At 49.6% G+C, this 26160-nt stretch overlaps 1 protein-coding gene across 11 annotated transcripts in view; it reads right to left on the bottom strand.

The window, feature by feature from the left end:
- The window catches only part of SHANK3 (SH3 and multiple ankyrin repeat domains 3), a 403098-nt gene that overhangs the window by 311945 nt on the left and 64993 nt on the right, over positions 1-26160 (bottom strand). For all 11 annotated transcript variants that reach the window (XM_064441038.1, XM_064441069.1, XM_064441094.1 and 8 more), the window contains 3 exons: positions 23147-23350; positions 17014-17085; positions 3491-3599 (listed from right to left, as the gene is read on the bottom strand). In XM_064441038.1, coding sequence (XP_064297108.1) covers positions 3491-3599; positions 17014-17085; positions 23147-23350 — 385 coding nt within the window. The remainder of the gene's footprint in view (positions 1-3490; positions 3600-17013; positions 17086-23146; positions 23351-26160) is intronic.

Raw genomic sequence — 26160 nt, 5'->3', positions numbered from 1 at the left:
CTGTGGAAATACATTATTTTCCTTTCCATTACCAAATAAGGATTTTTGGCATGAGCTACCTGATATCGAATAAATTGTTTACATCTAGCAAACGTTGTATATCATCCTCCTTATCTTCTCCCTGAAGATCTTCCTGGTCCGGAAAAAAAGTTAAATTTTAATACATTTTGAAATATTGGGACATCCAAAAGGACCAGAGGAAAAGCAGAGTCAGGCCAGTGCTCAAAAACGGGCAAGTAAAACAATCCATGAAACTACAAGTCAGAGCAGTAACACTGATCCTGGGAAAATGCTGGGAAATTGATTTGGAACTTAATTGACACAGCATTAAAGAATACCTGTATTGTTAACATCGCCCAATCAAACTTTACAGTAAATAGGTCTTCCTACTCAAGCATAATTCCTTTCCTTGGTAAATTACAAGTTTGACTGATGCAGGTAGCTACATTGATGTAAGAATCATGCTTGGCTGAGTCCTACGTAACACTAAAAATGAGCAGTATGAAGTTCAGCCAGGTACGTTCCAAATGAACAAAAATCCGGCTGAAGAGCGGCAGTCAGAGCAGTCACTGGGGAACGTGGTCAACCACAACGGTGCTGAAGAGGGTCTTCAGGATGTTGGGCCTGACACTATTCTAGATCCTTATCAATTACCGTGAAGTAAATGCAAATCTCTGATCAGATTTGTAGACACCACAAGGCTTGGAAGAGTGCTGGAAGCAATCAGGGCTGGGCAATCCCAGAACAGAAAGAGGCATGGAACCCCTGCGGGATGCATCTGAGACGTGTAGCACATGAGATGTGTAGATGTGTAGCACATATGGGAGATGTGCTGCCCTGGGCAGCTGCCGCAGCTGTGCCCTGTGCTCACGACTCTGCAAAATGCTCCTGCCCAGGGGCCAAGCCGGACCTCCCCAGCTGCGCTGCTGCTGTCAGCGGCCGGGGGGAGCAGCACGCTCCCAGCATGCTCCTTCCATCGCCCAGCCTGGGAACTCAACCTCCCCAACACAAAGCTCCCAAGCAAGGAACTACTCAGTGGTTCCGCATCGTTCAGCCAAAGTAAACCCCAGGTTAGGGTGGGGGCAGGACACAACACAGGAACAGGAGGAACAGGAAGGGAAACCCCCCCAGCCCCTCTGTCTAGCAGGACATAACGTGGGGTCCCATCCCAGAGGTGCATGGTCATCCCCATCCTCCCAAACACGGCCCCAGGAGGCCAGGGAGCAGGGACCTGCAGGAAGAGCTGCGCCTGCCCGTGGCGAGTGGCATGGGCAGGCAGCAGGCTGTCTGGTACCTGCATTCTTAAAAACATCTTAAAAATGGAGTAGTGACATACAAGCCACAAAAACGACAGGAAAACAGGAGAAAATACCTTCAAATGAAAGACTGGAGGAGTTTGGCCTCTCTTTAATTAAGGTAAGGAAGATTGGATGTTGACTTGATTACCATGTATAAATACCTTCATGCAAAGGCATACCAGGTACTAAAGTGCTCTTTAATCTAGAAGATAAACGACAGCTGGAAGCTGAAGCATACAAATTTAAATGAGAGATGAATTTTAAACCGTGAGGGTGATTAACCAAATAACGAAGGAAAGGCACAGATCTTCCGTTCCCTGAATCAAGATTGATGACTTTCTGGAAAACATGTTTAAGCTTTGCTTAGTGAACACACACACGGAGGGTGAAGAGTATCCTGCAAGATACAGGAGGTCAGGTCGGATGGTACGATAGCTCCATCTGGTCTTAAATTCCAGGAACCCATGAATACTGAAGAGCAGTTTTATGGTATCCTTTCATGTTCACAAAACAGATTGTAAAGCTAGCAGTAATGAAATGCTTTTGCACAAGAATTAGCACTCCAGAAGTGAGGTGTCCAAGCCTCCCTCTGCTCTAACAGTCTATTTTCACATCTCATAGCATCCACTGTGGTTTTGCCCTCTATTCTGAACCAGATCCAAACAACTATTTGTGTCAGGTGTTTTTCCTTCTTCCCCCTCTGTGTTTAACAGAGTCTTTTCAGTACTCAAGAGCCTGCTCCTAAAAGCCTCTACCCTTCTGTGAAATAACATCTGGGTCCAAACCATATCAGATCCAAAACTCTCACAGCATCTTTTCAAGTAGCACACTGCATTCTACAATACAACATACTCTGGAAAGCTGAATCAGCTTTAGAAGAGCAGAGGACTTTCTTTATAAGGAAAGAGCCATCAAAATGATTGTAAGGTCTTGGGCAAAAGTGAAAACCACATGGAGCTGAGCTGTTTGGACATGCTCCAGGGCAGGCTGTGATTGCACTCACATACTATCAGCTATTTTTCATATGAGCAGTTGTTCGTGACACTCTGGCAGGTCTGGACAGAGTGGCTACACCAGCAAATTAAACAGTATAAACATTCCTGGGTGCTGTTCAAATGGTTCTTGCCAGCATTTGGCTGCACCAGCTTTCACCTTCCCAGTTCAGGAGCTGGCAGAGGCCATTCCCAAAGGGTAGTTCGGGTGCAGCTGCATTATTTGAGAGGATAAGAGGGGTTAATAGTGTGAATGACACCACACTGCCACCTGATCTCGGTGCTGAAAAAAGGTCTGGAAACAATAAATTTCCAAGTACAGAGGTAGCCAGTGTTTCAGAAACAACCTGAAAAACCATCCAACTGAACCAGAAACACAGAAAATTAATCATCAGATTGGAGTCTGCTCATGGGTTGGAGATGTGCCCATCATTCACACACAGAAGTCCAACTCTATAATAAATATTAATAAGCTGCATTACTTTGAAAAAAGATCAACAAAAGCAGTATCTCCTCTCTCAGAACAAGACTACAAGACTTCACAGCAGGGGAAATGGGGAGAGGTCCTCCCTCAGTGTCCTATCAGTAAGGAAAACATGCTGGAGTCTGATTCTCACTTCTTACAGCCAGGAGCCTGCAGACAACCCAACAGCCAGTGCTCCAGCAACCAGACATCTCTGGGGTGAGTTTTGCTCACGTAGATGGAGGGGAAAAAAAAAAAAAAAAAAGAAAAGGAGAAAAAATAATTGAGGAAATCAGAGGCCAAGATTTTATTTTCTTGACCCTCAAAATACTTCTTAAATCTTCTGACTGCTTCATGAAGAGATCCTCGGGCAGCAATTCACATTCACCCAACTTGTTGGTCCCAGACACAGTCTCATCCTCCCCAGAATCCCACTGAAAGATGCATGGCCCCACAGCTCTTTCATTTTATGCTGTATTCCCAGACTCTGTATCTTTCCACACACACCATCTTCTCCTGTAACTTCATCCTCCCAAGACCAAAGCGTCATAAGAGGACACACTACTGAGAAATTCAGCTTACACCCCTTTGTTCCAAACTTTACGTTTCAGACAATATAACATTTGCTACATCCCCTCAGAAACAACCAGTCCCCCAGATTCCCACTGTGTCCCCTGAACACCTTCTCCCCCAACCCTGCTCTGTCATCCTCCCCTCTCTGGAGAAGGCAGTCTCACCTCCAGTATCCGGATCATGAAAGTTGGGGTCCAGTCCCTTCTCCAGCAGCCTGCAGACCTTCTCTGCATTTAGCATCTGCACGTACTCCATGAACTTCTTCAGATTTGCCTGCAGCCATGACACCACAGGAAAACACACAATACACAGCGTTAGAACCCAGTGTGGAGAAAGAAGCCACCAGAGGAATATCCCCAATCAGGACACCCATGGCAACCACCACGAATAATGGGGCAGCGCCCACCAGGAGCCAGGGCACATGAGGGTATGCCCCAGATCTACGCAGAACATGCTTCTTCCGTCCTTCTCAAGACTGGGATCACTGGATCACCTCATGGAAACTGTCCAGGGCTGCCCACCACCGCGCTCTGCCCCCACCGCAAGTCCCCTGCTAAGGCACTTTCTGTTCACACACACCGTGAGGGCAGGCACACGTGTTGCACACGCCTGTGACACGTAACTTTGTGCATTGACCAACGGTGCAGCACGGCACTGGCTACGGAAGGTGCTGCACCAGCTGAGCAGCATCCCAGCGACGGAGAACTGTACTGCCTGGGGGTTCACCCGTGTCTCCCTGCAGCGGGGTGTACACCGTCGTTTGTTGCAAACTCATTTTAAGGGAGCACCACCCATCTGCCTGCTGAGCTTAAAACACTTTGGAAAGAAAATCAAGCTACTCAAACACCGACTGTTATTGTATGGCGCAATGAGTCTGGCTGCCACAGTCTGCTCTGAAATTGTGCTTTATACCTGGTATAATTTTCTGTCTTTAGCCAAAGACTAAGTCTCGTTCTCCCGAGGGGACTGAGTGCCCAAAAGACTCTCCTTTAAGTCCGCCTGGCTGTTTGTGGGTCATTGGTTTCTTTCCTTATTTCTCTTTTGGATAGTTCTACTTGATGAATGCATTATTTTATTAAACTTCTAGACTCTAGAAATTGCAACTCTGCCAGGCAGGCAGGCAACACCTGGACAGACTACAGTGTGAAAACACCCATCTCGCACACATTTCCAGTCCAGATTTTCAGACCTTTAATTGCAGGTTGGCTGGGGTTTTTTGAGTTTATTTTAATCAAACCTTGCAGTAGCCAGCTTTAGGAAAGGCACTCTAGAAAGTGTCTGACTCAGCAGAAATACTGTGCAATTAGCTGAGGGGAGTCTTTGGGAAAAGCTCTAACAAACCGTTCAAGCTGCAGCCAACGGTCAGGGAAGTGCCCTTGCTCCTGTGAACCACTGCACAGCTGGCTGAACACATCTGAGCAAAGCAGGTTTTTCACCCAGTGAAAAAACTCAAGTTTCAACATTTTCCTCATGTAGATAAACATAGAGAAATATTTGATCTTTTATGAAGCAAAATGTAGTCCAAAAGTACTTCACTTAAAATTTCACTTTGAAGATTTCCAGTGGAAAATCGAAAAAAAAAATTTGGAAAACACCAAACAGATTGCAGAAACATGTCCAGTTCTTTTCAAAGGATTCCTAAACAAAATTTCATCACATATTATCTTGCATAATATTTTGATTTTGTCAAAATCTAATTATCAAGGGGGAAAAGTTAAGACTTTCAGAACCAATTCTACTGAAGAGCCTGCAAATCCCAAAACTTGGGACCCACAAATTCATCTGTGCTATTTCTCTGACATGCTGAGGAGACCATGGTAAGAGGTCAGACAGAAAATATCACCAAGATGAAACTTTCCAAGGATGAGACAAATTAATGCTGGCCTGTGAACCTGACTTAAACCAAATTCAGCCACTGTGTGGTTAGTCTGCAGAACCAAGCCTAAAACATATAGCACATTTTTATTAAAATCAGCACCATGGAGCCATGCCATAAAGAAGGCAGGCCGCGTATTTAAAGTTATATAGCCATTTTAGTGCACCCCTGCAACGTCACTCCGTCTCAGCAGAGCCAATTAGCTCAGTCAAAACCCTACGGTAACCCAGCTCCACTGCACCCATGCTGGCAGTTGACCTGCTCCCTCCACCTGCCCACAGCGATTCGCAGACACGTGCAGAGATGCCAGTGTCACAGGAATGCACGAGTTAATGCACAAAGCCACGAACACGCAATCCAGTTACAAGGTTCACTCCCTGTAGTGCCCCAGGGACAACAGTACAGTAAGGCAAGAGCCAAGCAGGGATTCACTGGGGATGGCCGATGCCACAGCTGATCCCTTCATGCAGAGCGTGGCCCCACTCCCTGTCCTGACCACCTTACCCATCCCAGGGTACTTCTTCACATCCCTCAAGACCACACCAGCCCAGCAGGGCCACCAGGGAAGACCCAACACAATCGCGGGACAGCGCACACAAGCAAGGGCAAACCACTCAGAGGGTAAAAATGGGTTGGGTCACCCACACCGGGAGGTGATGGAAATGTCTACATGCAGTATAAGCAACTCCCACAGCACCAACACTTATCATGTGCAACTGGCGTCAGCTGCAGCAGGGCACAAACACTGCCTTTTCCGGCGGCGTGACATGCCCTGACCCTCGCTGCTCAGTGTTACTTCTCCCCCAGATCTCCTCTCGCCTCACAAATAACTGAAAGCAAAATCTGCCTCCTGCTTCAGTATCCCTTCAGCTACTGCAGAAGTACAGAAACACTGAAGGAAATCACAGCTGCCTGCCAGCAATAGCACAGACGGGACTTGACAACTCCAGCTACCGCCTCCAGGATGCCATCCCAAAATGCCTCTTTGCAACCATCACCCGATGGCGCATATTTAACCCTGTTCCTTCCACTCCCGTTTGTCCATACGCCTCTTCTCCTTCCAGCAGCTGCTCAGCAGACGATGCTAACCTAACCAAACAGATGATGCTCCATGCATGGCCCCACTAAACCCATGGCCAAGAATGGCACTGCCAGTCCCACCAAGAACCACGCCAGTGGCTGGGGGACACACGGAGGCATGAGCCGAGGAAGGGACGCCCCACCCCATGGCCCATCCCCTTCACGCTGGCAGCCTCTACCCACACGGGCCCCAGCACCAGCAGCCTTCCTGGGGCCTCCAGGGACAGAAAGGCACTTGTGGGTGCTCCCTGCAAAGGCAAACACCGTACCTCTGCATATGCGAGAGAGGCTTGCGGCAGTTTCGCTTTTATGCTGCTACCAGGCGCATCCCAAGCACTAACCTGAAGTTCTGCTCCTGAGGTTCTGCCAGCAACTCTCATTTACAGCCCCAGAAATGCATCCTACCCAGACCATCAGCTCCCAGCAGCAGTGTGGTCATTTATATTTCTTGTTTTCTAGGTGTTCAGGAATTGAAAACATTTTTTGACAGTAGGAAGTTGATGCACTATGTCAACTTTTAGTGGTACGTTTTACAATTAGCAGAGAAACTGAGGAGAAAGTGCATGAGCAAAAGGAGAATGCAGAGAGAGGCATACTCAGTTCTGGGATCTGCATTCTCCCACTGTAGATGCTTGTTTGTCATCGCAGTCCCGTGCACCACACAGGCATTAATGGGTCTACGCGTGGAATTTCCCTTTGGGGGAAATCAATTACCACCCTGCATTTCCAGATGAAGAACACAGAAGGTTCATCTATCCAAGGTCTCGGACCAAATCCACAGCAGTACTTCAGAAATAATTTCTAAAGTCCAGAGACTTAACCAAGTAATTTTTACACAGAAAAGTATTCTTTTTCCATCCGTTCATAGCTGCTTATCTGCTCTGCAGCATGCTCCAGACATGCAGCTCGGTGCCCACGTTAAGAGGTTGCTGCAATTCACAAACTTAACACTATGGGGAGAGGGATGGACACCAGCACAGTGAAGTCTGATCCCTCTTGCCTCAGTTCTGTTCTTCCAGTTTGGTCCTAGACCTCAGGGAACAATGAAAATACCTAAGAAAACTGAGAATATAGTTAATGAAAAAGACCATTCACCAGAGGTGTAATGTTACGGCGTTACAAGAATCCCATGCCTAGAGTTTAGGTGACATCCTTGCTCCACTTATAAACAAACACGAATTAAGGCATAACAAAGAAAAAGACCAAAAAGGGGGGGAAAAATAAAAAGATCGCAACCTAGCTGGTGTCCCTGATCAGGCTTACAGCCCAGCCTTATCAGGAGCTCTGTTTGTGCAACGGAGGCAGCGAGCTGTGGTGGGAGGCATGGCCAAGCAGCAGGAGCAGAGTCACCGTACACCTTTCACCTGCCGAAAGATGGCAGGTTTGGAACCACACGTTTGGGCAACACGGCGGCAATTGGAGCGACCACAGCAACTGACCCGCAGGCACCAGGAGCAGCATGTACGAGCAGAGCGGCCCATCACTTCCCATTATTAGACAGTTTTCGGTTTCTTGTTCTTTACCAACAGAAAGGTATATATAATCAGCTCACTTAAGCTGTTTTCCAGAATAAAGTCAGGGGGAACTATGTTGTTTCATTCGAGTGCAAAATTTGTATGACCACAGAGGAAGACCACCGTTTCTGTCGACACATTCTGGGAGGCAGCCTGCTACTTCCCAGATAGCTGTACGGTGCTACACCAATAGCCAGATTTGGGAAATAACAGAAATTGGATTAGGTAAAAGAAGACAAAATTGCTAATTGAGACACCCTGGTCACTATATGCTTGAAACCACTGCATCAAGATCCAGGGACTCTCTTCCTTGGAGACCTCTCGTGCATCTTGCTTTTGCAGCCCAATAACTGGAGAACTGAAACCCTCTGCCATGCTCCCTGCTCACTCCCAGCACGTCCTGGGCGTCCTTCAGGGTCCCTGGAGAGAAGCTGGGGCAGGTCTGGGGAGCCTCCACAGAGGAACCCCAGCTCTGCCAACAAGCGGGGTGTGCAGTCCCCGCTCGACCTGCCTGCAGTCCCCAGGTGCCATTTCAGCTGGTTTGGTCAAAGCATCGCATTCACAGCGAGTGCAGCCAGACCTGAGGCACCCAATGTTTGAACCACCACCAAAGCACGGCACAGGTCCGACCAAAGAGCTTAACCAAAATCAGACCAGTGCTGCATGGTACAGCCAAAACCACACGGCAATCCCCGTGGTATGCCCGTGGCATGGCCAACCCTACCAGTCCCCTCCTCGCAGAGGGGACACAGGGGCTCCCAGGGAGCTCCTCCCCACCCAGCTGCAACCGTGGTCATCGCAGCAGACCCAGGTGCTCTGGCACACAGAGCAGTGCCAAACCAACAACAATGTGATCCTGGCTTTAATGTTTTCACTCAAGTAAGATTTCCGTTACACTGAAGGTATCTCCCATCTTAAAAATGCACCTGTTCAACTTGAGTTTGCAGTGTGACAGCTGATGCAGAGGTCTGTATTTACAAGCATTTATAAAAATGTATTGGTTAAATGGCCCTTCTGCCAATAGTCATGAATTCAAGCATGCTTTTTTCATTCAGAATCAGAAGCAAAACATACTTAGCTTTTGAAATCAACGCAAACACTAGAAACATGTCACAGCCATGTCCCTTGCTGGGCACATTACAACCACTGCTCACAATGAAGCAAACGCTGGTATTTACATTCTTCCATGTCGTTTTTTCAGCTTATGCCATGTAGAAAAGCTTTTCTATCTGATTGTGTTCCATTTCAATTTAGCTAGGAACACAGAATATTTTCCTTATTATTTGGACTGATTCACTCAAAGCTGAAAGGAGATTTGAGAACTGAGAAAGTAAGGAAGCTTGTTTTCCTCCCCCAATCTATGAATAAAGCCCTGGTGGGAAAGGCATGAGATCTCATTATTCTAAGAACTTGAGGGATTTGGGGCCAGGTTTTCAAATGTATTAAGGTGACTAGACATGAAGAGAGAGAGCAAATGTCAGACTTCCACTGAAATCAAGGGGAGTTAAGCAGATGCCTAAACTGCTTAGGCAAGTTTGAAATTTCACTAGATACTTGCTTTTTTTCTGGCACTTAAATACCTTTGAGAATTTTTGATGAGAACCACTCATACAAACCAAATCTTCCTTTGTTTAAAAGATCAGTGAGCTTTAAATACAAAAGATAGGTACTGATAAATTTACTTTTTGTATTCTGTGTCCAGTACATTCAGGCAACATTTATTTAAGTGATAAAGACACAATTTAAAATGTTATTTTGCTTTAATTTTAATTGAATTTCAGCTTTCAACCAAATGCAATCTGATACAAATTAAAAGAATTAAAAAAAATCAGAAGCCAGTAAAGGCACGGCATCCCATTGACTATATGCAAAAATTAAAACCTAAATGTGTTTATATAAAGCTATCTAACTGCTTAAACAAACACTCATAATGGATCTTCCTGTCAGCAAAAGCACTGTATTTAGTGTGAAGATTACAGTGATTTGCAAATCGATATGTTTGAAAGGCTACGCTAACTAGAGCGAAGCAAGCTTTCTCTGGGGAGGAAAAGAACCCCAAGACCAAACAAAAACTCATGCAAATAAAATTAAAGCTCAGATTAAGACCCCACCTTGCTTTTTTAAGGGGTGTTTTAAGTCTCTCACTGCCCAGGTGCCTTCACAGAAGCAGCAGCAGATGGCACCGCCTGGGCAGCGGTCGGGGCCCATGGGCTGTGGGCAGGGGGGACCCCTCTCACTCCCACACTGGGACCAACAAGGTCTTTAAGGAAATGGTGACAGAGCTGAGCTCACACCTCCCGTATCTCCTGCCTGCCACCTGGAAACCCCTTGGGAAGCAATCCCTGTCGTTGGGATCTTTCTTACGGGTAAGGCTGCACTGCCCCCCACTGAGGAGCCTCGTAAGGAGACAGGAACCAAAGCCTGGGTCTGCCCCGACCCTTTCGGCTACGGCCTGAACCTCGGCTCCGGTTCACGTATTGCTACCCAAAACACCCGCCTCAGCAGCCAGCTCCTCAGCAAGTTTGAGGCACTTTTGTTTGGTTACAAGAGTGAGAAGGAGGTTCACGCTGGGAGAACGCCTGGGGACAGGGCACAGCTCCAGCCACCCAGCTGGCAGCCGCGCTGCAGTCCATTATCCTCCGCTAGCACCAAACTGCAAGAAAAATCAACACCCTCCAGAAAAGAAAAGCTCATTGAGAGGAAACTGGTGCGAGGGAACAAGCTTCTCTCTCTTGAATTGAAATGAAAGAAAATAAATGAGATATTCTTCTTGCGGAGAAATTATTCTGTCACTCGCTATTCACTGCAGGCTGGGTGCTGGGGGAAGCCAACCGCAGGCACCCAGCTTGGGCGCTCTGCAAGAGCAGAAAGACAACACATCCCCTTCACGCCAAGCACATGCTGATATTTCCAGCAATTTCAGTATCAAGGAAAGACTAATCTGTTCTCAGGGTCCAGTTTGCTCCAAACAGCAATTAATTAAGACAAACCAGCCGCTTTCCGGAGCGTGGCATCTGCCATGGGGTCACAGGGCCTGGAAGAGGCTGGAGAAGCCTGACCTCCTCCCTCACGCCAGCTGCGTGACAAGCTCCCACGCAGGCCATTAGGCAGCGGCAAACAGACCCCTCACTGATCCCCACAGAAACATCAAACGATTGATTTCATGACACACCACAAGAATGTTTAACTGCTGCTTTGGAGGCTGGCTCGGTGTGCCTCCACGCCTGCCTGGAGCACCTGCAAGGCGAGCGGGGCAGAGGCCCTGCAGAGGCCCACGCGCGGAGGAGGCCGAGCCCTCGCGGAGGAGCGGGGCAGCCCCCGCCATCCTGCCGGCAGCACCTGCCCTGCAGGGACACCTCCTCCGCACGGGATGCTGCCGGGATGCACCAGCTTTGGCCAGGTTACAGCTAAATTTCTTCACAGTAGCTGGTATGGGGCTATGTTTTATATTTGTGCTGAAAACAATGATGATAACACAGAGATGTATGCGTTATTGCTGAGCAGTGCTTGCACAGCATCACAGGCTTTTCTGCTCCTCACCCTGCCCCGCCAGTGAGCAGGCGGCGGGGGCACAAGGAGCTGGCAGGGGACACAACCGGGACAGCTGACCCCCACTGACCCAAGGGATGTCCCAGACCACAGGACATTGTGCTCAGCAATAAAAGCTGGGGGAAGGCGGAGAAAGTTTGGAGTGATGCTGTTTGTCCCAGTCACCATCACGTGCGATGGAGCCCTGCTGTCCTGGAGATGGCTGAACACCCACCCGCCTGTGGGAAGCAGTGAATTAATTCCTGATTTTGTTTTGTGTGCACACACAGCCTTTGCTTTACCTGTTAAGCTGTCTTTATCTCAACCTGCTAGTTTTTTCACTTTTACCCTTCTGTTTCTCTCCAAAGACACACTGAAATCCAGGTCAGCTGATACCAGAGGAGGATGGTGGGCCAGATGGGCTGTGGTCACCCAGAGCAGCCTTCGCATGCTCTCAGCCATTAGGTCCTGCTGTCCTGCACTTTGTTCATTGGTTTGTCTGGGTAGAGAAGTCATCAGAGACAAGCGAGAGGCCTCCTGCAGAAGAGAGGCAGGACAGGCCTCATTTGCACCCAGCTTTGATATGCCAGTTGATGAAGCCTGATGTGTTTCTTGCTGGGGGGTGGGCCAGGGATGCGGGTGGCACTGATGGCAGTGCAAAACAGCAAACAGCAAGACACCACTCTGCTCACCATCCTCAACTCTTGAATCCTTGTCCCAGCCTTGATCACCTTCAGCCACCGTTAATGCAAAACCTTCCTCTGGCCCAGGTGAGTGCAAACCCTCCATCCCGAAGGTGGGTGCGGCCGCCCCCCGCCCCCGCTGCCTCTGCCGGTGCACGCCACACCAGCACACATGGTCGCTCACGCATCAGCTCCAGTGGCCCGTCTCTTTCCAAGGTCCTTCACCACCTGCGCCAGCTCCTTTCTGCTCTTCCCAGCACTGCCGTGGCATTCGCTCCCCTCACCCAGGTGTGCCTCAGGCGAAGCCGTCCCCCATGTCCCGCTGCTGTGCAAAGCGGTGCCACCATCCCCTCCCTGCTACAACCACCCCTCTCACACAGTAATCCCAACAGGAAAGGTGGTGACAGTCATGCTGAGGACCTTCCGCGGGTGTCACCCACCAAGCTGACGCTTTCTCCTTGCTTCGTTACCGTTGGTCTGGCTGCAGCCCCTGCCTGCGCCCATCCCAGCCCCAAGCCAGGGCTGCCGTTCCTCTGTAACTGTGCAGTTGGAAGCACGAGAGATCGCCCTCTGTGGCCAGCACTTGCGGCTCTGTACTAACATGAGTCACCTACAACAGCAATGGCATACGTGCTCCTAGTAATTGCTTTAAGTGTTTTAAGTGTGTTGTTTCTTTCCCCTTTCAGGCGGTAATATCCCAAGCCTCTTGGTAGCAGAATGTCCTTTGTGGACATTTTGGTAAATGCCAAGATTTTTCTGCGCAGATTTTCATTTATAAGCACAATGGGATTGCCCTTTTCTAACATGCTTTTTTTTTTTTTTTTGCACTCCCATTTCTAAATGGTCTGCTGCAATTCAGTGGGAAAAATATCTATAAGAAATGTCACTGCCTGCAGATCCCAAGAGGCACAAGGGACTGAGGCTGATTGACTGATTTTACCAAGTCACTTCATTATTACTAGCAGTACAAGGAATCAGTTTCCCCACTCTCAGAACAAGTCCACTGGCACTCAAAAAAAAGGAGTTATTTTCATTTTTCTTATTTTTTTTTTTAATGGCAGTTACGAATTGTGTTTCAAGGCCATTAAAAGATACAAGTAGTGTATCCTGCCACTAAAAGGCAGACTTTAAATTCTGAACGTTTTCATACTTTGCTCTCATTCAGATAAGACCATCAAACCACAGGCCTGAAGATTTCATACGTACCACAGCCTCAGGAGCAGTCCCACCATCCTGTTAGACCTAAAGCTAATCCTTCACAGCCCTTTAAATTACCCTTTAAATAAAATTTAAATTTAAATTCAAATTATCTCAGAAAAAAAAGTGTTTCACTGCTCAAGCAATTAGGCATCGTTACAAATAACAGGGAAGCCTCACACCTCAAGTGACACGTACGGTCTGCACCACACCAGAGAGGCATCGCCTTCGTGCACCTGTTTTCCCAGAAGAAAACACCAAGCCCTAAATGCACAGACAGAATCAGAAACCCCCACAGCAGCCGACCCAACGCGCAAGTCTGTACAAGCCTGCAGTGGTGGAGGAGCCAGCCGTTCCCCGAGTCGGCCCAGAGACACCTCCTCACTGTGCGTTCGATGTGGGGAATGAACCCCCCACACGGTCCCGTCGTGCCGCCAGCCACCGCAGCATCCCTTCGTGGGGTCGGCAGCTCAGCAGGAGGACTGTCACCCCGCGGCCCCTCGCCCAGCGGTGCCTGGCACAGCTGCAGCAGAGGCAGCACAGCAGACGGGGCAGAAGCAGGCAGTACCATGCTCTTCACTTGGGATCTGCGGTCCCCAGCTTGCCGGTTTTCTCTCTGCTCAGCCAGCCACCGTCCCAGAGAGGAGCCCATGTCTCTCTGCGCTCCATCCCCCTCAGGCAGGCTGCTGGGAGGCTGCACACGCACGCTCCGCTCTCACCCTCTCCCAGCGAAACAGCGTCGATCTGTGCCGGGCGGGTAAGCGACACTGCCGCTGGCTCTCAGCACCAGCACCGCTCCAACGAGTGGCCAGCACAAGCACATCTCCTGCTCGCGCCCCGCCTGGCACTAGCCCCTGCAGCTGCCTCCGCTGCCTCCCTCCCATCACACCCCTGCAGGAGCAGCCCCAGGGCAGGACGGGGGCTCCTCTTCCACCCCACAAGCACTGCAGCCCATGGTGCCCAGGGCCGCTGGGAAAGCACCAGCCAAAGGAAACACTCATCAGCATCCTCTTGATGGAGGCAAAAGGGATGCAGGATCTCGCTCGGGCACCATATTTTGTTGGCAAGGGATGGTTTAAAAATAAAGAAACAACCTGATGGGAATTTGTTTTTTAGTAGAAATTAAAGCATGGAGATTAAGAGAAGATTTAATAAAGTGCATTTATGGCTACTACATGCTCATAGAGGAAGTCCTCCGGTGCTGCTGCTCAGGTCTCCCTGCGGCAGGCACCTCCAGCCCTCCCTCCAGCAGGCTCGGTCTCTCACTGGCAAGGCTCAGGAGGACCATGATTCACGCGTCCTGGCACCAGGAAGATGCTGAGAGCTTTCCAGATTTGCTGCCTGGATATTCTTATGCCACCAGACAGAAGCCTCATTACTTTAGTTTTCGTGAGTCAAATCTGAACCCTAACAGATTTTGTTTCTTGTTTCTGCAGCTCTGCAAACAGAAGACAGAGGACCTGCTTCACCCTACGAGATTTTCACTTTTAGGGTAGGCTGAGACCTTTGGGAGGTTTTCTTCCCTTCTCCTTTATGTTTGTGGCTCCACCTGGGTCAGCTCTTGTTGTTGTACCTGTTAACTGAAAATTTAGAACCCTTGCCCGCCTGTCTCTTAGGGAGCGGATGTGACCAGAAGCCACGCAGCACCCTGCAGACCCGCGGCAGGAGCCGTGCACAGGCGCCCTGTGCCCAGCAGCGATGCAGGCTGAGGCCAAGGAGGCCGAGGAGGAGGCACAGCGCCCACGTGCGCCTCCGCAGTCGCCTGGTCCCGGGCACCTCCTGCACATGTCTCGGAGCCGCTGACCGTTGGGCGAGAGCGGCCGAGCAGCTGAGAAGGGCCAAGGCAGAGGATGGCACCCATCTCATCAGAGGGCAAAAGGAAAATAGCCAAGGGGCTGCCCAGCCCTTGGTGGGAAGCAGTCGCTCTGCACAGGGGGTTTCTGAGGGAGCTTATGATACACAGCAACAAGGGAGCTAGCAGGGAGCCCTGGGGTCCCAGCCAGTCCCACGTCCTTCCTAAACAAGAACCTCCAAAGCCTCTCTACACGGGCTTCCCCAGCACAGTGCCCTCCACACACGAGCCATTCCCATGAGCCTCTCCGTGCCACTGCTCCCTGCCTCAGCCCTTCGCCACGGACTCCCAGTAAATTAATTTGATGGGGGCTGCAGGTGTCCTCATGCCACCCAGCAGTTCGAACACTGCCCAGGGCATTAGAGGCACCCAGCTGTGCAATGGCCACCACGCTGCTGGAGACCACCTCCTTCCTCCTGTCTCACAGTTCCCACATTCCACTGGCCTCGGCCTCCCAGGGCCATCAAAGTCCCCACAGGGCCACATGCCATCTCAAGGCACAATCATCAGTGGCAGCAGAAATCTGATGGTTCCAGACCTCTCTACAATTATTCTTAATTTCTCAGGCAAGAAGTGATATTGAATGCTGGGCTCAGGTTTGGGCCCCTCGGGACAAGAAGGCCCTTGAGGGGCTGGAGCGTGTCCAGAGAAGGGCAGCGGGGCTGGGGCAGGGTCTGGAGCACAAGTGTGCTGGGGGGCGGCTGAGGGAGCTGGGGGGGTTTAGCCGGGAGAAGAGGAGGCTGAGGGGAGCCCTTCTCGCTCTCTGCAGCTGCCTGAAAGGGGCTGGAGTGAGGGGGGGGTGGACTCTTCTCCCTAGTAACAAGCGATAGGATGAGAGGAAATGGCCTCAAGCTGCACCAGGGGAAGGTTAGGTTGGATATTAGGTAAAATTTCTTCACCAAAAGGCTTATCAAGCACTGGAACAGGCTGCCCAAGAAAGTGGTTGCATCACCACCCCTGGCGGTATTTAAAAGCTGTGTAGATGTGGTGCTTAGGGACATGGTACAGTGATGGACTTGGCAGTGCTGGGTTAACGGTTAGACTTGATCGTCTTAAAGGTCTTCTCTAACCTAAAAAATTCTATGATTATATGATCACAGGACCACCGCAGCTGTCCAGAGGAAGAGCAATGTGAGAGGGCATCCAGCTAACATGTGCACAAGGCTGGTCACCATTAGCATCCCTGACCCTCCAGCTGTGCCAACCGAGGTGTCCCTGGCCGCAGAGCCTGGTGGTTTTGGTCAGGCATCTCTCCTTCCAGGAAACACCCATGCACGCAAAAGGACCATTCCTGCCACACTCCCTGTTCTCCAAACACCCAGTGCTGGCGCTGTTAATCTTGACACAATCTTTGATCACCGCCCACGACACGTGGGGGCCGAAGCAGACCAAGAGCTCTTTCCACTTCACATGTGGATCCTACCAGTGAAATCCTGACCCAAACACATGGGTTAAAGCCGGAGACAAAGCAATGAGCCCGCGTGCAAGGCAGAGGCGTGCTGCAGCCTCTCGCTGGGGGAAGGGAAGGCACGCTCCTCACTGTGCACCATTGTGCTCTCCAGGCATTTTGTGACTCCTCCATTCCAGCGAATAAAGCTTCTCTTCAGCTGGCCCATCATGTGGTCCTCTGCCTCACCACCCCACAGAAAGCTGACGCCACGCTCTCCTGCAGAGCCTAGTCCAACCACACATCCACCCGCTAGCACATGTAAGCAGTGCCAAGTCTATACCCATGTGGGTACCCTACCATGGTTCAATGGGGTCCTTCAGCTTGGGCCCTCACCTAAACCACCCCAGGCTTCAGCAAGCACCATCCATCTCCCATGAGTGCTCTGCAGTCTGGCAAGCAGGGAAGACCAAAACATCCCAAAATCTGGTATCGTCTCTGTGATAGGCCACCATCAGTGCGGAACACGCTACAAGGGCTTTGAGCTTGCCAGCTAGTCTCCAACCTTACCTTTGTATGGAGCTTGGCAAACTGCTTGTCATCCAGCAACGTCTGGGTGTACACACGCCTTTTGTACCGGAACTGCAAGAGGGAAGAATGTCAGATATGAGATGAACAAAACCCACTCAGCACCAAACCGCTCTGAAGCAGCTCAAGTAAACGTCATATTGCATGAAAACACTCAGTCTTGATCTGAAAACAACAGATACAGAATACAGTCCTCCTTCATAATTTGCTCTAATAGTTAATTTCTTTCCTCGCTAAAGAAAGTCTGACCAGTTTTTCATCTGAATCTGTCTGGCTTCAGCTTCCAGACTGTGTGGGCTTTGTTCTGCTTCTTCCCTTTAATTAGGGATCTCTCTAACGACAGAATGGTTTTCCCCAGGATGGCTCTTACGCAGGTGGTCTAGAGCTGACTTTCCTGTAAGCAGGCTGAGCTCTAAATCTCCCATTGAGGGATCTTATCTTCTGTTCTCAGATAATTTCTGCTGCTCTTTTCTGTGCCATGCCTCTTCCCAAGGTCCTTTCAAGTACACTGACTGTTGCCCACACACTGCTCCAATACCAACCACTACCACCCCTACCACTCCTAAAACCAACTCCCTACTCGTCAGGGTACACACCGAAGGATTACAGGGTCACACTGTGCCACAGCATCACACTGGGAATTGCTGTTAGGTTTCTTGACCAAAAGGCTCAGAAAATTTCTTCAGAAACTTTGTTTTCCACAACGGTAGTCCTTCCTTTGCAAGCAATCTTTGTCCCTGTATATTTGTCATTTGGCTGACTTAGAGCATACTTTGATGGGACCCTCACTTACCAAATGACCTAGACAGCACACTTGACATTGCTATATTCTCTGCCAAACTCTGTGTAATCAGGCTTTATCAGCAGTGATTTTACACTTACACCCAGATCCCTGGGGTAACCACATCAAGCTTAACAATGGTCTCTAAGAAACCCCACTAGAAATATATCTGTGCAGTGATGATCGCAGTGACAACTGCTTTTAATCATTGATTAGCTAGCCAGTTGTTTTAGAGTGCTAATCCTGAACTTGAATATCATGTAGAACAAAATCAAGTACCCCCAAGTGGCTGTTACTTTTCTATAGTTATCTTTATCAAGCAGAATTACAATTTCCTTAAAGAATGGAATTGGATTTGTTTGACTGGATCTTTTTTCAATGCATGAATTGTATTCTGAGATTTTGAATTGCTATGAACTTAATCCTCCATCAACATTTCGTTATTTCAGCTGGAACTGACACCAAGTTATCTTTGGACTGCAGTTACTAAGCTCATCCCACTTACTCTTCAATACTGGCAAAATATTAGCACATTTTCAGTCTATCACAAACTTGTATTACTGGGGAGATGTTTTCTCACACTTTTTTTTGTTTAATCATTCAAAGGTAAAAATTGTCTGGCCCACTGATTTATAGACGTCGAGCCTTTGCAGATGCTGCCAGTGTCAGGGCTCTTCTGTGCATGCCTACAGAGTCATGCAAGCATTCTTCAGTGGCTCCTCTTCAAGCCCAGCACCATATTAGAGGGTCTGTAAATGAGCTCCGCTCCCAGCCTCCACCTCCGAGCCCTGGGCAGTGCTCTGGATGAGCTGGGGCAGCACTGCTCTGTGGACCACTTGCTTTTGGCTTCCTGCCTGAACGTGCCAGCTCCGGTGGACTCGCCCACCACCGCTCTCCCAGCACTCAACCTTGGGGAAGGTCCTTCAGGGCTCCCAGCTGCCCCACAGTACAGAGACAGGGGCCAGGGCACTGCATCAGCGAGGCAGGTCTGAGAGAGGGAAGCCAGGCTACGTCGACTTTGATGCAAGAGCAATGCACGCTGCCACCCAGGTGCAAGGCAAAAACCTCATCCGAGAGGAGTTAAGTTGTACAACACGTAGTCAGCTCCTCAAAAGTGAGCAGCAAAACTTCTGAAGAAGCAACTGAAGTGGACAGCCAACCCTAAGCTAGTCACATCCCAATGGTTTTGCTCCAACAGCTCATTTGCAGACCGGACTTGCACAGGGAGGACCTACAAGCAGAAGAATTTCCAAATCTCATTCAAATTTACAAGGTACATGAACTGAATGCAATTAATAATGGTGAGAACACAACCATGTGTTTGGCACGCCAACAAAATAACTACCTCATTAAGAAGGACATGATAAGCTTCTGACAGTAGATAACAACTAGTAAGATAGGTTGGGACATTGTCAATACTCCCAGTCGCAGATGAGGGTAACTGGATCTTAGCAGATGGGCAGGTAGACCCCACTGCATGTTGCCTGACCACCAGCACACCGCTCTGCAGCTGCTACTTTACCCCAATAAAGGAGTCTGGAGTACCTACAACTCTCCCTGGCACAGAACAGAGCCAGCGTCCCACCTCTCCAGGGAACTACTGCAGATACCTGCTTCTTAATGGAATTTTTCTGACAAGATGCAAAACCCCCTCATTCATCTGAATATCTTAATATGTGGGCCTGAGGGCTAATTTATCTTTGGGGTTCATAAAACCTCAGTGGTATCAGTATAGGATTTATGTCTTGTAAATAGATTCTGGATTTTTGGTTTTCCATAGGATTCTCCAGTGCTGAGCTGCTATTCTTACCAAGTTATGAAGAATCAAAATGACACACAACAAATATCCATGTCAAGTCTGCATTTAAATGTGTGTGCTAAGACATTAAGCGTGGACATTATGCTGAATTATACAAAAACAAAGCATAAGGAACATTAAGGAATTCACTGCTTCAAAGGTTTATTTGCAAGCATTCTTAATGTTGCTCCAAATGTTTTTGCCTACATTAAATATTAGTTTGCTAAGAAATTGTGCTGCACTTTCTTTCCAAATTAGTCAGGATTAGTTATAATAACAGTATTCATGCTTGCATTTATAAGAGCTCGTGCAGCTTAAGCGTGTAATGCTTTCTAAATAGACTTTGTGGGTAAAATATAGCACAAAACCCCGAAATTTAGAAGCCCACATGCAGGTAACTATAGTCCCATTTACAGCCAGTGGAGATGTCCACAGTGACAGTCGATGGAGCCCAAGAACTGTGGCAGGTCACCTTAGAATGAACACCTACATGTGATCACCAGAATCGCAGCCCAAGGCAAAACCCACAGTGAATTTAAAGAGAGAGCTAATTCAGGTCATTTCTGCTCTAGTTAATTTTCTGGAACAGAAGAGAGTATAGATTATCCCCCATGCTCATCACACAAATGAGGTCCACACCGGGACAGTCATTTGCTGTCAAACCACACAGTTGCGTTCCAGTCTCTACAGTAACTCTAAATTAAATATCAAACTTAAGGCCTTCAGCCTCACTTTCAAAGATGTCCCTGTGATTTTCCCTCTGTACCTATGAGACTGGCTTTCCTTATGATATTGCAGTTTCCCATGACAATTACACACCACTAGAAAAAAAAGAAATTTTGTTCAACAGGGTCAGAAAACAGGGACAGGGCTGTGACAGATATTATGGAGCTCTTGAGCAGACAGAGTCATCAGTAACTAAAACTCAGAGGCATTTGCCTCAGATTTCCCTCAACAAATTCTTCATGAGTAAACATACACCCACACATATATCTATGCTTTCACTCCTGGAAGGGAAATGGGGGAAAAAAGGGGAGGGGAACAGGGGGCATTAAGATCTGTGGTGCCTACAGAGACTACAGTGGAAAGCATCATAGATGTCTTACATACTCATGTACATATATGTTTTCATATATATATTTCTCACACAGAATCCCAGACTGGTGGGGGCTGGAAGGGCCCTCTGGAGCTCACCCCGTCCCACCCCTGCTGGAGCAGGCACCCCCAGAGCAGGGGCACAGGGCCGCGTCCAGGCGGGGTGTGAATGTCTCCAGGGAAGGGACCCCACAGCCTCTCTGGGCAGCCTGTGCCCCTGCTCTGGCACCCGCACAGGGAAGGGGTTTGTCCTCATGTTCAGGGGGAGCTTCCCGTGTTCCAGCTTGTGCCCGTGGCCCCTCGGCCTGGCGTTGGGCACCGCTGAAAAGAGCCCGGCCCCATCCCCCTGACACCCACCCTTCAGATATTTATAAGCACTGATGAGATCCCCCCTCAGCCTTCTCTTCTCCAGGCTGAACAAGCCCAGGTCTCTCAGCCTTTCCTCCCCAGGGAGATGCTCCAGCCCCTGATCCCCTTGGCAGCTCTGCGCTGGCCTTGCTCCAGCAGTTCCCTGTCCTTATTAAACTGGGGGGCCCAGAACTGGCCGCAGCCCTGCAGGTGTGGCCTCACTGGGGCAGAGCAGAGGGGGAGGAGAACCTCCCTCGCCCTGCTGCCCACACTCCTTTTCATGCATCGGTGGACTTAGCCACAAAGGCACGGTGCTGGCTCAGGGTCAGCTTGTTGTCCAGCAGCACTCCCAGGCCCTTCTCAGCAGAGCCGCTTTCCAGTACTTCAGCCCCCAGCCTGTACCGGTGCATGGGGCTGTTCCTCCCCAGGGGCAGGACCTTGCACTTGCTCTTGTTGAATTCCATGAGGTTAAACCTCATTTCATGAGGATAACCTCCCTCAAGTTGCTGGCCACAGTCATTTTCATGCATCCCTGGATATACTTGGCCCAGCTCTCCAGCCTGTCCAGGTCTCACTGGACGGCAGCACAACCTTCTGGTGTATCAGCCGCTCCTCCCAGCTTGGGATCGTCAGCGAACTTGCTGAGGGGACGCTCTGTCCCTTCGTCCAGGTCATTGATGAATATGTTGAACAGGACTGGCCCCAGCACAGACCCCTGGGGAACACCACTAGTGACAGGCCTCCATCCAGACTCTGCCCCGTTGATCACAACTCTCTGGGCTCTGCTGTTCAGCCAGTTCTCTGTCCACCTCACTGTCCTCTCATGTAACCCACACTTTCTTCCTAAGCTCACTTATGAGGATGCTATGGGAGACAGTGACAAAAGCCTTGCTGGAGTCGAGGTAAAAAATATCCGCTGCTCTCCCTTCATCTCCCCAGAGAGTCATGGGCTATCAGGTTGGTTGGTCAAGCATGATCTCCCCTTGGTGAATCCATGTTCACTACTTCTGAGAACCTTCTTGTCCTCTACATGCCTGGAGATGACCTCCAGGATGAACTGTTCCATCACCTTTCCGTGGGTAGGGGTGAGGCTGACTGGCCTATAGCTCCACAGGTCCTCCTTCGTGCCCTTTGGGACCCATGGATTTGTGAGGATCCAGTTTGCATAGGTGATCTCTGACCCAACCCTCCTCAACCAAAGGGAAGCCTTCCTTTCTCCAGATTTTCTCTCTCACCTCTGGGGGCTGGGCTGCCTGAGGGCCAGCCTGAGCGGTAAAGACCAAGGCCAAGGAGGCATTCAGTAACTCCACCTTCTCTGCATCCTGTGTCACCAGGGCCCCAACCTTGTTCAGCACTGGGCCCACTGGGTCCTCAGTCTTCCTTGTACTGCTGATGTATTTGAAGAAGCCCTTCTTGTTACCTTTGATATCCCTCGCCAGATTTAATTCCAAGTGGGCCTTGGCCTTCCTCTTTGCATCTCTGCATACCCTGACAACATTCCTATATTCCTCCCAAGTGGCCAGTCCCTTTTCCACGTACTGTGAACCTCCCTTTCCCGTTTGAGTTTCTCTAGAAGCTCTTTGCTCATCCATGCAGGTCTCCTGGCTCCTCTGCTGACTTCTTCCTCATAGAGGTGCACTAATCTTGAGCTTGGAGGAAGTGGTCCTTAAATATTGACCAGCTCTCTTCTACCCTCCTACCTTCTAGAGCCCTAGCCCATGTGATTCCTCCAGGCAGGTCTCTGAAGAGGCCAAAGTTGGCCCTCTTGAAGTCCAACGTTGTAACCCGACTCATAGCCCTGCTTCTACCTTGTGGTACCCTAAACTTGACCATGTCATGGTCACTGCAGCCAAGGCTACCCCCAACTCTCACATCCTCAACTCAACCTTCTTTGTTAGCACAAGATCCAACAGCACATCTCGCCTCGTTGGCTCCTCCACCACCTGCATCAAAAAGTTGTCCTCGATGCTCTGCAGGAACCTCCTGGATCATGCATGGCTCGCCGTATTACTTTTCCAGCAAATATCATCTCTATATATATACACAGACATTTTTTAAAAAATAAAAGAAAAAAAAGAAAAGAAGATGGCTACCTCCAAGTAGGGGACAGGAGTGTCTGGGTTCAGGGGGTACTCCCTCAGCAGGCGCTCCTCATCGAGAAACTTCCCAGCCCTGCCGTTGAAGGCTGGCTGGAAGAGCCCATAGTTCAGAACATCCTTCAAGCTGTGGTTCAAAGTGCAGAGGATGCGCTGCTTAGAAACCCACACAGGAACATCTGGATTCAACCGTAGACACTTCTGTGGAAAGACACAGAGGGCAGTTAGAGCTGAGCATCACCAAGCTCCTGTACCCCACAGCTGAACTCAGGAACAAGTAAGAACAAGGAGAAGCATAAAACGGGAAAGCCACAATCCTTCCCGTGTCAGTGGATTACGGGAAGGGGGAAAAAAGGGGTTGGAGAAGTGAGAGACTTAGCAGATCCCCCCTAAAGCATTTTGTGTGGCTCAGGGCAGACTCAAACCCTGTACGTTGTAACATCCTATAAAATGTAAGAAGTGCCAAAGAATATTTTACAGCCTAATAACCGTATTAATAGCAAAATTTCACTTTAAAATCCCTGATAAGGTGTAATTAGTCGACTTCTCCACCATGGACTTCATAGGTGTGCAGACAAAGGAAGAATGAACAGCAGCACTGTAAGTCCTGCCAGGAGCTGAGGAATCCAGCAAGGTCTTCCCATCCAGAGGAGTGGAGGAGAAGAGCTCTCCGCATCCCAGCATAGAAAGTCATAGAATCCCAGACTGGTGGAGGTTGGAAGGGACATCTGGAGCTGACCCTGTCCCACCCCCTGCTTAAGCAGGCACACCCAGAGCAGGGAGCACAGGACCGTGTCCAGGCAGGGTGTGAATGTCTCCAGGGAAGGGACCCCACAGCCTCTCTGGGCAGCCTGTGGCACTGCTCTGGCACCCTCAAGGAGAAGTCACACTTCCCCATCTCACCCTGTGACTGCAGCGGGTTTCCCTGGTACTGTACGCAGTTTCCATCTCTCCTCAGGACCCAAGTCATTAAATATTTAGAGCCCATCATCTTCAGGCTCTATCTCCTACAGCTGTGGCCCCTGCTGCCACACTTCTGGCTGGCTGCAGGGCTGGGGCTGCAGTGCTGGTGGAGCAGGCTGGCCATGGGAACCTGCCTTTGCCAGACTCTGCCGAGCACCATCGCCGCATCCCCTCTGCTGGGGTGCTGGCGCAGCAGGCTCTTCACAGGCGAAGAGTGGGACGGCAAGAGGATGCCGTGCTGGCAGCACCAGAGGTCAGTCTCGCAACAGCCTGTCCCCATGGGCAGCCACTGTTTCCCATCCCAGATCCCTGGTTTTGCATTTTGGCCCTCAACCTTTCCTTGTTTCTGTCACTTTGTTTTCCTTCGTGTTTGTTTCTCCTCCCTCTCCACACTTTCTGCTCCTGATTTTTGTGCTGGAAGGCAAAGTAAACAACCACCCTCCCTCCGCAGTGCTCCCCCAGGAGCTGCTGCTTTGCCAGGCTGCGTCCTGCTCCACCTGTTACATGGAGGCACTCCACGCTTCTGCCCACCCTTGTTATTCCCCTGGATCACATCATCACCCTTGCAACAGGACACTGGAGGTGGATGCCGTGTCCAAGGGATAGGTGCAGCATGGATCCACAGAGTGACATAAGCACATTTTGTCCATGAAGGTGTTTAAGAGGTGAGGCCTCAACACAGACATCTATTTGGATTTCCGAACACACCGACCAACCCAAACCCCACTTTCCCCACATGGTCAGCAGCACTTCCAGTGGCTACAACAGACCCAGAGCGCTGGAGCTCCTGCCACCACCGCACCCTGTCCCCACCACACCAGGAGAAGGACACTCACCCCCCAGGCATCAGAAGTTACCGCACATCCTCACTCACCCTTTCACTTCCAACTTCAAGATTTAACTCTAGAGCCTGTCTCGGTCTCTTGTCCCCTTAATAGCATCTTTTTGGTTCTGTGAATTAAATGGGCACTGTTTTGAAAAAATTGAACAGCTTTGCCCAGAGAGAAGCAAATGACCCTGCTGGGCACAGGGCAGGAGCCAGCGGAGCACCCGCGCTGCCCTGCACCGTGCCAGCCCGCCCGCCTGTGCACCACCACCTGGAAAGGTCACCGTGTGAGACAGAAAGCCACTGAGATGATGTTACAGCTCATTTTTCTCAGGCACGGATAACTTGCACTTCGCAGTGTGCATATGTACCGCAAACGGAGGTCAGCATTATCTATTTCATCGCTGACCGTATGAGCGAGTCAGTGTGCTTATCAACTATGGCTTATCCGGCAGCAGGTACTGAGGAAGAGGTGGCTGGCTGCTGGTATGAGAAATCAGGAGTTTTAAAACCTTTGAGAAATGCCAGCTCTGTTCTCTTTCAGTCCTCAAAGAGAAGCAGAATATGCATCATTCTTTCAGGGACCCATAAATAAAAAATAAACAATGTTTTTAGGATTCTTCCTCACTGTCAAATCATGCCATTCAATATTAAAACATGTGGCTAAAGGAAAAAAAAAAGCACTGACAGGCATGCACACATGCACGAGCACTGGCTGAAGGAAGGTCAGAAGAAAGCCACTGAATTTTATACCAAACTTTATACTGCAGAGACATACTCTGGCAAGTAATAACACTTCATATTTAAGAGAGAAAACAACTTCCACCCCACAGTGTGTCTCTTTGTCTTTAACCTGCCTCAGAAATCAGAAAGAAGAAAATGCCTACTTCAGCTGTGAGGTCAAAATGCTGCACAGCCCATTGTGGGCATAATCCAGCTACTTAAATGTCTCTTATGACTCTGCTTCTCCAAATACCATCGCATATATTAATGACTTTCTCATATCGGAGATCGTGCAACTGAACTTGCTTATTCCACTCCGTGATGTAGCACAGGCACTCCCGGAGCAATCCAAAAACATGAGGCTAATCCCACACACCCCTGCCAGAAGGGCAGCAAGGGATATCTTTGTGCAGGAGAAGGCTGCTCTGTGCACGGGGGACCTGGGCTTGCTTTGCTCCAGGAGCCGCAGCAGGGAGGGCTCCTCGCTTTCTGTCTCACG

This window comes from Phalacrocorax carbo, chromosome 1 (assembly GCF_963921805.1).
Source record: "Phalacrocorax carbo chromosome 1, bPhaCar2.1, whole genome shotgun sequence".
Classification (NCBI taxonomy): Eukaryota; Metazoa; Chordata; class Aves; order Suliformes; family Phalacrocoracidae; genus Phalacrocorax; species Phalacrocorax carbo.
This window is presented reverse-complemented; position numbering and strand designations above follow the sequence as displayed.